The sequence below is a fragment of the Limulus polyphemus genome, unplaced genomic scaffold (genome assembly GCF_000517525.1).
Source record: "Limulus polyphemus unplaced genomic scaffold, Limulus_polyphemus-2.1.2 Scaffold1427, whole genome shotgun sequence".
NCBI classification, from domain to species: Eukaryota; Metazoa; Arthropoda; class Merostomata; order Xiphosura; family Limulidae; genus Limulus; species Limulus polyphemus.
Genome location: NW_013667037.1, coordinates 106,391 through 120,289, shown reverse-complemented (window position 1 = coordinate 120,289; position 13,899 = coordinate 106,391). Strand labels below are relative to the sequence as shown.

At 35.9% G+C, this 13,899-nt stretch overlaps 1 protein-coding gene across 2 annotated transcripts in view; it reads right to left on the bottom strand.

Annotated features, from left to right (window-relative positions):
* LOC106463507 (probable phospholipid-transporting ATPase IF) overlaps positions 1 to 13,899 on the bottom strand; it is a 152,599-nt gene that overhangs the window by 93,318 nt on the left and 45,382 nt on the right. For both annotated transcript variants that reach the window (XM_022391031.1, XM_022391032.1), the window contains exon 12: positions 669 to 830. In XM_022391031.1, the coding sequence (XP_022246739.1) occupies positions 669 to 830 (162 nt within the window). The remainder of the gene's footprint in view (positions 1 to 668; positions 831 to 13,899) is intronic.

Genomic DNA, 13,899 nt, shown 5'->3' with positions numbered 1-13,899 from the left:
GTAAAAGTTGTAGTTAGTGATGAGTTGGCCAACTCATCACTAACTACAACTTTTACCCGTTGTTCTAACAACGTTAAGACGGCTTATCGACTTCTTGAGAAGAATTCTAAGAAGAAAGTAAACCTACAGACATCGGTCTTGTTTAACAAAAAAAAACAGCTATAAATACAAACAGAAAAACACTGAAAAACTGTATGCATGTTAATATTGTTTTCAAGAAAACACTATCAAAATAAAATTACAAAAATAAGGTTTAGATAAAATGGAAAACACGTAGTTCAACTGTTTGTAAGTATCATTCGACTGAAAATCACACAAGCAGTGTAGGACACCTCTACAAACCATCTAAAACATAATACAAGTATGATCAACTCAATTAGGATGTGGGAGATTTAATCTAATTGTGCTGCCATAATGGTGGGAAAGTTTGGTATGGGATTTGTTTTCATTCTATGATCATTTAATTTTAGACAGATTTTATATTATTAAAATACTCTTTCATTATTCCAATTTCTGATATTTTTTATCTTTGGTTATTTTTAATAATGAAAATATTCCCACACAAATATACAGTCCATGGCTTTAGAAGATAGCACAGGTTATAAATTTTAATAAGAGTAAATATCACAGATATGCAAAACAATTGTTCATTTGTACTTAGTACTCACCACATACTGGAAAACAAGGTCTGGATTCCCTTGGAGGAAATTAGATACTTTACAAAGCATGCCACCATGTTCTGTGTACTTGACACCATCAATCGAACAATGTTTGAAAATCATATCATTCTCTGTTAGAGTTCCAGTTTTATCAGTGAATAAATATTGTACCTGTTAATAAAAGAAATAATCTATATGACGTTTATGTAATAATAAATGGATAAAAGTTATAATTTCCTAAATATGCTTGTCATATAAATTTCATGAATAACAAAATTCATTTAAATGGGTGCCAAAATTAATGATTTTTTATGAACCAAATTTTATATTCAAATACAAGCATCTCAAATACTACAAACATGTAACATTGATCTTATCACCATGAACAACCAATCCATTCTTCAAATTATACTAAATAGCTACTCCTTTGTGATTCAAATGAGAGAAACTTTAGTAGGTATGTACATTAAATTTATAATTATTTTTATTACTTGAGCTTATAACAAATGCAGAGACCAAATGTCTGGTCTACCATCCTTAATTGAAAATCCTTTAGTCAATTATACAAGATGTTTTAATTTATTGATTAGCTAGATTGGCCAAATTATGTTGAGAATATTAAAATTTTCCTTACCTGAAAATGTATTTTCAACAGATACTTATATACTCTTGAGTTCACTCATTCTGCCTGAGAGGTTTTACATGCCACCAGCCTTGTAAGAACTTCCACCAAATTTCACGTTTTTATGTGAACTTGCACTACTACACAATGATGTATCATACAGCAAAACTCTCTATGTGACACACCTCCACATGCAAATCCTCCATCTACATTCGCATGTGAGAATCTTCATTCTTTAATGAAGCAATACAGACAGTTGCATCAATATAGTCGGGACAATGGGTGGGAATGTTATCGAAGGTATCCATTGGAAATACATTTTCTGGTAAGGAAAATGTTAACTTCTGAAAGGAATACTCACCTCCATATACAGATAGCTAGAATGCAACACTGAGATGGTAGAGGGACTGGTGCAAAGATTACCTAGATGAGCTTCCTTTAGAAAGCATCCAAAGGAGCATACCTATGGAAGATTGCATCTTGTCTCATCTAGAGTATACTCTTTTTCTGTGTATAAGAAGAGGCTTAGAGGTCACAATTATTGTGTACAAGTACTCAAACATAAGCCATCAGACAGCCAATACATGTAGTGAGGTTGGGGCTCATTCAGACTGTACCTTGTGTGCTCACCTCCTCTACCATTAGTCTCAACAGGTGAAAAACAGTGTGGGAGAAGGACACTTGTGATAAGTATCCACGCTTACCTCCTCAACCACCAGTCACTACAAGCCCCTTGCCTACTGTACAAGCAGGGTGTGTGAGTGATACATTGCAGTTGTATAGTGACTGGTTCATCTACTAAACTGTCAGACTCAGTGGGCTCATATCAGTTGCAGGAACAGTAATTGTGAGAGAAAGGTATGTATAAATGAGTGATACAATTATATGTATCCACATTCCACTTCAAGATTGTGATGTGTCTAATGTATATCTATGTGAGGTGAACCACACTACACTCCAGAAACATCCCAGCCCCTCTTCCTACTATAGAGGAACCACTAGTTCTAGCCCCAATGGTTATCTCCCAGTTAGTGAGGATTCTCAGTGGTCCATCATTCCAGTAACGGGAGCTGGTAAGTAGCAAGGGTCTCCCATGCTCCACTCAACAATAGGGAAAAATTCATGTAGGGGAGGCCCAGAGGATGTGCTTGGATCACCATCAGTCTCTCTGTCCAGAAAGGTCTTTTACTGGAGACAGTGCAATTTAAAGCTGACTGGCATGAGCCAGAGAAGTAGGCAGGTACACAACTCTGGTGTTGGCTTTTTCCATGATAGTCCAGGGAATGGATACAATCTGGATCGAACAGAAACGTAATATATTTATATTTAGAAATACCATAAGGAAACCTCAAGTGGGTATGTGTAGAGTGATATGTAGGGGTGGATCAGAAGGGATGGAATGTTAGGAAAGGGAAGTCAGGGTTGATATGAGAGGAGACTGAGTAATAGAAACTATGGTTAGGATCACCAGTAAGAGGCCACCAAAAAGACCCTTCAAGGAGTGTTCCAAAACAGAGCAAGGACATGAGGGGGGCGATGGAGACAAAAATAGGCATTATGAATGAATGGAATAGGCCCAAACTATGTCTGAACATTATCTTCTATGTGTACAGTTACGAAATTTAACATTATCTACTATAAATAAATGTTAAGGAGTAAGTAAGTAACCACAACTAAACATTATTTACAATGTATGACATGTTAAGGAGTAACTGATTATGTCTAAACCTTATCTTCCAATTGTTTGTGAAGTAGTAATGAACCAGATCTAATCATTATTATCTATGTGAACATGTTAAGGAGTAATGAACTAGAATGAAGCATTATCGTCAACATGTTACATGTCAAAGAGTATTGAATGAGATTCAAACATCATCTTCCATGTTTATATATTAAGGAGTAAATAACTAAAACTGAAGATTATCTTCTACAAGTACATGTTAAGGAGTAAAAAACTATGATGAAACATTAACCTTTATGTGTACATGTTAAGGAGTAATTAATTAAATCTAATTATTATCATCAATGTGTTATATGTTAAGGATGAATAAATGATATTGAACTATTATCTTCTAAGTGTACACGGTAAGGAGTAATGAAACAGAATTAAACATTATCATCTAAGTGTACATGTCAAAGAAGAAATAACTAGATTGAAGCATTAACTACCATGTATATGCATTAAGGAGTAATTAGCTATAATTAAACAGTATCTACTATGTGTACATGTTAAGGAGTAATAAACTATGATTACTTTATATGTGTATCTGAGGAGTAAATAAATATGAAGAAACATCATATTCTGTATGTTATACATTAAGAAGTAATGAACTAGATCTATGTAATTAGTTACGTGTTAAGAAGAAATAAACTATATCTAAACAGCAACTTCTATGTTCTACCTGGAAGGTAGGGAGGACAAAGTATAAAACAGCAGGAGTGAAGCTGAACCTGGAGGAAGTACTGGACACCAAACTAAGAATAGAAGGTTTACATAAGGTGAACAGAAAAGTGAGAAGATATTCATTAGATACAGAAGTATTCTTAAAAAATTTGGTGGAAAAAAGCACTCAAAGTCATCCTCTTCAATGTCAAGCCCAAAACATTGGCAAAGGAAATGAGTGGAAGGGATAACAACAGAGGGTCCTGGCTGCATAAGAACCATGTTATATGATGCAAGATGATAGTTATGTCTTCCACAGAAAACTTCAGCAGAAATGGTGGTACGATATTCTGTGTGAGGAATCTCACCACCCACATTAGCAGAGATAGAGTTCACAGTGATCTGTAAAATCATATTGTGTATGTTAATCTCAATCAGATTGAAAGTCAAGAAAAAATTGCAAGTCTCAGCATACTAAAAACCCGTCCGAATTGACTGTGCCAAAGAAAAGAATGAAGATTTTCACATCAGAAATTAGAGGGAGGATTTGTGCTTGGAAACTCCTATTGGTGGAGGAATTTGCTGCATTACATCATCATATAGCAGTGAAAATTCATGTGGACACATTTAAAAATAAGGTGGAGTTTTCACAACTTCTATAAGATAAGATGTTTTTGAATAATTTTTTAAAAAATAAATCAAATATTTTATCAGAACTTGTTGGGTGCCAAATATTTTATATATCTTTCATAATATAACTTAAAAATTACAATTAATTTTACTGCTTGATGAAAGACAAATTTTTAACTTTCAGACTATTCATGCTTCCTCAGCTCCAGAAGAAGTTATATACCTCTGGGGTTAGTTAAAGCTTTTAAGAGATATATACTGTAATTCAAATCCTGGCCATGATACTAGACTAACAATTTGGTTCTTGCATTAGGTTGGAATTGTGTATATCCTTTGTGAAGATGAATCGTCAGATTCACTTATGCATAAACTATGCAAGTTTCCTATTTCTCTTATCATTCATTTAAGTACGTACATATAACTAAACATTTAAAAAAATGTATACCTGCAAAATATTAAGACAAAACACCATGAAAGTGTTTACAGAAATGTTTAATCCTAAAAAAAATATAAATTCAAAACATGAAAGTTAGAAAATATCAAACACTTAACATCAACAGACATATAACTATCTCAATAAACTGACAAATCAAAAAACTGAACTTTGATTTCATCATCAAGTCTTGCAAAAAGAATGTAATAAACTTCTTCAAGTGAGGAATGACAGTAGATAGGGTCACTTGACATATACATCTGAATTCATGTAACCCAGGCTGTACAGACTGCTTATTTTCCAACAGTAATAGTGTTTATGGTGATGTGATATGCAAAAACGAAATATCTCATGTTCTTACAGTTTATATGTTTCATATGTCCAAAACTGTTAAATTTCTAGAGTTCTAATTCAGAGCATGCTAAATCCAGTTAAGGTCATGTGTTAATTAAACACTGTAGCAGAATTCAGTCATGTAAACCATCTACTGTTTCCTGAGATGGTTGTATTGAACTACTTTATCCTGTGTGCATAGCATTGTTCTACAACACTCACATGGAGCAGAAATATTTTGAGATATATATGTGATCCAATTTTTGGATTGGTCAGTTACATAGAAAAGGCAAAATATGAAGGCAGTTTTGGGTTTTCAAGCAGATTTTTGGTACATGTCTTGGAAGTGCTAAGGACTGCTGTAATGTTTTGTCTTCATTTTATGTCATATATGACCTGCTGACCATGTGCTTTTTCTAAAAGAAAATTAAAATATTTCAGTATATTTACATTTTCTTCCATTAAATCCAGTTCCATTTTTTTTTACCATGTTATCTAAGTACAGTTCTATTTCCTTTATTTTTCATGATGTTAGGAAAACCTGCAGGTTCAAGAAATCAATTTAACACATAAATATGATACCCTATAACCCGAGCACTTTTGAAACTTTCCTAGACCTTTCTTCTTCAGGAGCATTTAATTTTCATGTCATGCAAATGGTTAACCTCAAATGTAAAGACTAACAGTGGCATGAAGAACAACATATGTGACTGGAACTTCTACAAAGTGGAATAAAAACCGGAAGACAATGGCAATGAAAATAAGCTCAGAGTTCAAACTCAGAAAAAACTGTATCTCATAAGTTCAAATTGATGGGCTACCACAGTGCATTGGCTACACACACACAAATAATTTATAACTGAAATATAAATATCTGAGCATGCAATAGTGCACTGACTACAAAATGGAAATTACAGAACTTTGCTAAAAATGATTTAGTCAGATGAGTCAATATTCATCATTTTCTCTCATCTTTTTTTTACAGTAGAAAAATTAAAGAAAATGTGAGATAGCTCAAAAAAGCATACACTCTGAGTGACTGATTTTGACTATCAGGGATACAAGCAGTTTTATTATTTGTTAGAGCACCATCCTGGCATTTAACGATGACATTTATGGTGCCTCAGAAAATATTTATCACTTAGCTTCATCTACTTACATGATAATTGATCATTAAAAATAGTTTCAAAACATTTGTGAATGCTTGTTCTTTTTTTTTAATACATGCTGAATCTTCATGTAAAACAATATCTCTTACCTAGTTTCAATGTTTCCTCATTACCACAGTTTTGGTTATGTATATTATGTACTTGTATATTTGAAAAATGCATACTACCACAAACCAAAATATTAACAGCTTGTCAAAAAATATCCTTGTCATGTATTGAAATTATATGACCCAGTTGTAGTATAAAAGACTTTAATTTTCTTACTAAGTCAAAGTAACTTAGTCAATTATTTATAAACAGTCAAGTCATTTTTACAGCTGTATCCCTTGAATAAAGAAGTTCACACAGCTATTAAATTCATTTATGTAAAAGTGTCTTTGGGAAAGAATAAAAATGAGAACTACATCTTAGGCTTGTTTCAAATCCACAAAGTTCAAATGTTATAATTTTCCTATATTGAATATGTATTTCAGATAGGTACTTACCTCCTCCCACAAGATTAGCTATTGTTGTTCATTGCTGCCTTCTATATGCAAAATTTTTTATGCATGCCACCAGCCTTGCACCCCCCCCCCCTTTACTGGAATTGCTTTATTCCAACATGTCTCTCATGTGTCATCTCTTAACCAATGGTAGCATGATATGCTCACGTGATATATGTGACTCCCTCTACACTCCAATACCAAACCTTCACTTCGAAGTTTGGAAGAAGGTGTGGGCAGCAGATAACTGGGGAGGAACGGTGGGAAGTGTGAGTAGAGGTAAGTACATATTGGTAATACATTTTCAGTATAGGAAAATTATAACTTCTGATACAACACTTACCTCTGCTCATAAGATTAACTAGAATCCCACATTGAGAAGGAAGTGGGAAGATGGGAACTGCACCACTTCTGAGCGGCTAGGGCATGGCGGACCATACTCAGTAAGTCAACTATATCCAAAACCTCTTCGTGGGGTACTGACATCCACACAAGGGCAGGATGAGGATCATACCATCTTCACCTCAAACCCAAGAATTGGAGATTAAGATCCACACCAATTTCTGTGTATGTCACAAGGATCACCACCAATCTATCAATCCAGGAATTAATATCCGGTATGGAAATGATGTCTGTCACATGGAATCAACTCCCCCAACCATGGCACAGGCCAGTACCAACCGAAGGCAATAACACACCCATAAGAAGAGGATGAGGGTTAGTCAAGTATATCACTGGTAAAATCCCACGTACTACCTCTGTGACCAAAGACATAGACAGAGCAACTGGGAGAGGAAGATAAACAACCCATACTTGTGTGAGGACTAATGTTGATTGGTTCACTCTAATCCATAATCTCTACACTTGGAACTGACTTCTACGAGAAGGTAGAATGAGGTCTCCCAATCAAAGGGGTGAACTGCAATTGCGACAGCTCGACTCCAGTGTGTATGTAAAGTATATCAGGAGGCCACGTCATCCAGTAAGGTGATGGCTCAACTCCCTTGGTTGTGAAATAGTATCAGGAGGTCACGTCATCTAGTATGGTGATGGCTCAACTCCCTTGGTTGTGGAAATAGTATAGTATCCAGTGTGTATGTAAAGTATAGCAGGAGGCCACGTCAACCAGGAAGGTGACAACTCAACTCCATTGGTTGTGTAAATGTTAGTAGAAGGCCACGTCTTCAGTAATGGAGATGGCTCAACTACAGTATTGTTGTGTAACTATGATAAGGAGGCCACATCAACCAGCAAAGTGATGGCTCAACTCCTCCAGAGGCCACCTCGCATCTACATCAACAGAACACCACTGCCCTACTCTCAACTGAATGGTTCTAATCTCTTCCTTCTGGAATGCATTCAGGAGGGTGCCTCCATAGTCAACAATCCCAGCGGTTTGGAATGGAAGTGATAAGGACTTCCATACTCTACTTGAGAAAAGGAGGGTGACAATGCAGTGAAGAGAAGCCATGGACAAGAAAGCAAGAGTCAACATAGCATACAGTGTGGATTTAGAGTTAAAGAATGCCTGGTCAGGCACCACTCACCACAGAAAGGGATCCATGTGATAAAAATGGAGAGAAAAGCACCTGAAAAAAAAAGAAAATGAAGAAAACTTACCAGTTAAAGTTGGACTAAAGTCTGGAGAATGGCCACAGGTGGAAGACAAAACCCTGATGCACAGGAAAGTGCGATACGATGAAGACAATGGGAGATGAACATACTGGGAGTAGTCCACATGCCAGATTGTAGAATCTCCTCCATCGGAAGACGAGGATGAGAAGCGAGCAAATAGGTGAGATGTCTGATCTGATGGGAGAAACATGGAACAATGTGTGGAAGGAAAAAGGCAGGAAAAATTAAGCCAAATGAACCAAAAGGCAGACCCAATTGGTAAGGTAGAATGTGAAAGATCACGAAGTGAGGAGGATTGCCATGGGATAAAAAGTTGGTTGAGCTCACCCTAAGATGTAGCGGTACATGCGATATATCAACAAAAGGCTCTGACCGGACACAGAAGTCTATAGGGATCTGGCTGAGGGTAATGATGGGATATAGAAGGAAGAGATATAGGAGAAAAGGATGAACAACAAAAGGCTCTGACCGGACACAGAAGTCTATAGGGATCTGGCTGAGGGTAATGATGGGATATAGAAGGAAGAGATATAGGAGAAAAGGATGAACAACAAGCTGCTGAGGTCTTAGGAAGGAAGGAATGATCAGGATAAAGGAGAAGATAGGTAGAGTGATGAAGGGTACATGAAACATCAATTGCAAACAAATCAGACCATCAACGTCCACAAGCCAAGAGAAGAAGGAAATAAGTTTTAAGGGACAGATGAAACAAGGAGCATGAGGAAAATGGTTCAAATGGAAGTAAACTGAGGGTATGAAGGACCACATTAATGTCTCAATCCAGAAGGGCAGGATGCCTAGGAGGCCTCCAAATCTAAAAGGAACGCATGATCATGGTAAGAACAGGGGAATGGAAAAACCCTACAGTATCAGGAAAAACAGAAGGCAGAGGATAGGGCCACCCAGTTTCCAGAAAAAAAGGAGATCAAAGACCCATGATCAAAAAGCCAGGTGAGAAATTCTGGCACATGAGCCACAGAAGGCTTGTCAGCAGGAAATCCCCTGTAAGCAGACCAACAGTGGAAGACTTTCCACTTACATTGGTACACTTCCATGGAAGATGGCTGTAAGGAACTAGCTAACAAGGAGGCGACTCGACGTGTGAAACCGGACCTTCTCACCAAGGATTGGACAAAAGCCAGGCATGAAGACGCAGGATGGGGAGACGAGGAATCTCATACGGGCAGTCATGAAGGACCACATCCCCAAAAGTGACAGATCCTCATGAGCAGTAAGTGACTGAGCCCAAGAGAGTATGGTGAACTAAAAGTTCAATGGAACAAAAATGTAAAGGCAAGGCAGAGAGAGACTGATATTGGTGTCGAAAAAGACCCCCAAATGGACGAGATATTGAGTGACTCAAAGGATTTACTTCACCAATTTGATCAACCAGTCCACCCAAGCTGCCACAGAAAGGAGTTGGTGAGTATATGTAGCCCATTCCTGTTTGAAAGAAGTCAGTCATCCATGTAATAATGAAATTGTATCCCCATAGCATGAAGATGATGAGAAAAAGCCCAGACCATGCAACAAAACACATAAGGAGCCGAGGCAAGCCTGAAGGGGAGGGCTCACAATTGTTAAACCACCCTGAGATGGACAAACCAAAGATAAGGTTGAGACAGAAGTGCTTTCAGGATGTGGAGGTAAACATTGATGACATCCATTTTCATCATCTACAACCCTGTGGAAAACGCCCATCTCAGGGTGAGAAAGGAAACAGGGCAAGGAGAAACCGGAGGTGGGGAAAGAAACTGGATAGCGAATCCTTCTGACAGAACCCATATCACCAATTGATCATCGATGAAGGGATGCCAGTGAGGAAGAAACTCCAACAGTCGAGCTCCAACAAGATCTGAACCAACAGAGTAGTCACCGGTACCGGTGGCGATGAGAACAGGAAGCATATGAGGCTCTGACTGAGACAGACGGGTGATAAAATTCATAAGGATGGAGTCCTAGCAGGCTGATTTCATCCAAGGCTCGATGGTTTCTGGGACTGTCTCAAAGATATAACGTCTCAGAAAAGGTGCAAGACGTACGTCCCTGAGATATGTTGAGGGTAAATTGACCTGAGCCAAGATCGTGTCCCTACCTATAAGGTCCCAACAACAAAGAACCCACTTAAGTAACACCAGAGCCAAGGACAAAATGTGGGATAATGTAGATGAGAGAAGGTGAAGGGTATCCATGGAAAAACTTTCTCCGAGAGGAAATGCATGGAAGAAAGATACTGTAGAAGGTTAGTTAGGGTAAGACAAAGGTGAGAATATTGAGCATGGATAAGACTAACATTAGATTCGGAGCTGCCTCCCAAACATGTAACAATGAACCCAACAACTGCTAATCCAAAAACAGATAGTCCACACAATGGTAAGAAAGGGTGTACTGATCAGAAGCCCTCTGGGGGAATGGCATGCTGATCCCCTCACATAATTGTGAGACAAATTGATTAGCATGTACCCAAATATCTGAGAAAGGAGTAAATATCAAAAATGAGTGAGAAGATGTCTCATATAACAAGGAAGGATGAGGTGAATAAGATATAGGGGAAAGGGATAAAATATCACAAACCTGAGACATGAAATCTGTGAATACCACATTAAGCGTGAACTGCAGAATTCATCTCAAGAAAATGTGCACAAATTATCGAGTGCAAAATATAGTGACAAGAATGAACTGGTATAAATAAGAATAAACTAAAAAAGGAACCACTTCGTGCGAGAATACAAAAAATTGTTTGTCACATGGGAAGCACTAAGCACACAAAAGAAGACATCTTAACTCAAATGCTGCCAAAACAGGAAGTGAATAATCACACGTGTCACGTGAGCATATCATGCTACTATTGGTTAAGAGATGATGCATGGTGATTTATATGAGAGACATGTTGGAATATAGTAATTCCAACAAAGGGGGTGGGGCGCAAGGCTTGTAGTATGCATAAAGAAAGTTTGCATATAGAGAGAAGCACTGAATGAGAATAGCTTAATCTTGTGAAAAGAGTTAGGTACCATATCAGAAGCACTTTTTCTACTTTTTGTTAAATATGCTAGAAAAACTATAAACAATGTGTGAAATGCATTTATAAGCAATCTTCTGATAAAATTGTAACATTAAATATCTTTTTTTTTTATTGAATTCTGAAGGCAGTACTGACATTCCTGTATAGGTTAAACATCACACCAATCTGATACTTAGCATATATTCAATATAAATAATGATAAATAATTTAATTAAAGAAATTTTCTTTACCGGAAAATAAATAAAAAATGCATTATTTTGTACACATACATAACTGTTACATAAGTCATGTTTCACATTTCACAGTCTGGTGATAATAGTATGAAACAAATGTCACATATAATACAAAGTAACAGACAAACAATATAAAATTAAACAAAAGGATATCCTAAATAGCTGCAGCATTTGAAATTCTTTTAGGCAGGATTAGAGTAAATTAATCTATGAGATCTTGGGCATGGTTAAATACATCAATAAAAAGGTTTGACCTCCTGAGTCCAAAACTGTACTTAGATCTAAAATTGGTCAAGAGATGATACGGCTAAGAGCTAAAAGTTTGTACTTGAAATAAAAAACAAAGTCAGAGCTGTTCTATGAGCTGCTATGCCACAGCTAAAATAGAGTAACATGGAATCCACTACTGTTATCATTATATGTAAAATGCATTTCCTGATAACATTTTATCAAAAATTAACACATTGTCATGGGCACATTTTGCTGCCATATAGTGTGTAGCTACTGAGTGGGCATATCAATGCAATATCAAAATTAGAGGAATCTGGGTTACACTATCATGATAAGTAACACTGAATCCCACAGCAAGAAAGGACAAAGTAACAAATAAAATGCCCCTAATTAAGAAAACGTGCAATAGTATTCATTAACATTAAGGATTACAAAGAAGTGTTTAATTAGTGGCTACATTGCTATCAATATTTGGTTAATAATCAATCAGTCAGTTGTGCCTGACCAATTTTCAAAGATGGTTTTATAACTAATTTCCACTAATTTCAAGGCTTATAACATGTCAATCATAAATAAGTACTGAAAACAGAAACATTCATGTCCAAAGGAAATAAAGAGAGTAAAATTACCTGATTACAAAGAAAATATCTCTACATCCTTTTCTTTGACACTCTCTTATTAATTAAAAATATAAACAAAATAAACTACTATCTAGCAATAATCTACATGAACATATAACATTTTAGTACTTTATACAAACTTTAGGCTTTTCAGCAAATATCAGCAGAGGTATTAATGTAGACCTAACTTTAAATATTAAAAGAAAAATAGACAATGCAGTTAAAATATTTATAACAAAAAGAAAAGAAAAAAATCTGATTATTAAACAAAATATATGTATATATACTACTAAAACTCTGAGATTGTTTATCTATAATTAAATACAGCAATGAGAAATGAGAATTGAAACAGAATAAAACAAGTTTCGTTAAAATCGGGCCATGGGTTACCGATTTAGCACCGTTTTTCGAGTCACTTTTATGAAATTTTCTAGCAGGAGTAATTTTACATCACACTACTGTTCGCACTCTTTACTAAACTTCTTTGTTCAAATCTATTTCCCTATTTCGTCAAAAGATGGCAACATAAGCGCAATAAGTTTAAGATGTTTATCATTGAACAACATACAAGCTAATGTAACATACTGCATTGATCATTGAAAATGAATTTGACACTGTAATGTAATTTTCATAAGCTGTTTTGCTTTGTGAAGCATTAATTAGAAACAAACATGCCACTGAATGTAGCATTTAGGTGTTGTGCTGACTTATGAAAGTATCACATACATCTGTCTATCTTCTATATACTACTAAAATGCTGAGATTGTTTGTTTGTTTGCTTGTCTGTAAGTAATTACAGTAAAAACGGCACACAATAGTGCCATATTTGTAAGAATATGGTACCCCCTGTATTGAGAATAGAAACAGAATAAAACAAGTTTCATTAAAATCGGGCCACGAGTTACCGAGTTAGCACCGTTTTTCGAGTCACTTTTATTAAAATTTCTAGCAGGAGTAATTTTACATCACACTATCATTCGCGCTCTTTACAAAACTTTTTCGTTCAAATCTATTTCCCTGTCATTGTTCCCATCTTCATTAAAAGGCGTAAGATGACAAAAACAAGATCTTGAAGAATTTCTCAATAATGTGCCTTGGTTATGGTAGGTAAGGAAATGAGAAAATTTTCTCAGTCAAAAATCATTTGTTGTGAGACAGTGAGAAAGATTTTTCATTTGGTGAATTTCTTTGTGTATTAGTTATCAAGTTTTGCTGTTTCTTGCAGTAATTTGAACAAGTAAGTATGAAATGTTTTTCTGAAATAGCTTTTACAGATAATAATTACGTTCTAATAAACCATGAATAACATTACTATTATCTGTTATTTCTTATTTTCAGGCGTTTTGAATCAACTGTGAATAAGGTTTATTCATCTCAACACCTAAGAACTCTGACTTCACTTTTTTAAAAAATTAAATGGTCTTTCCTTTTACTCCCAATCAGC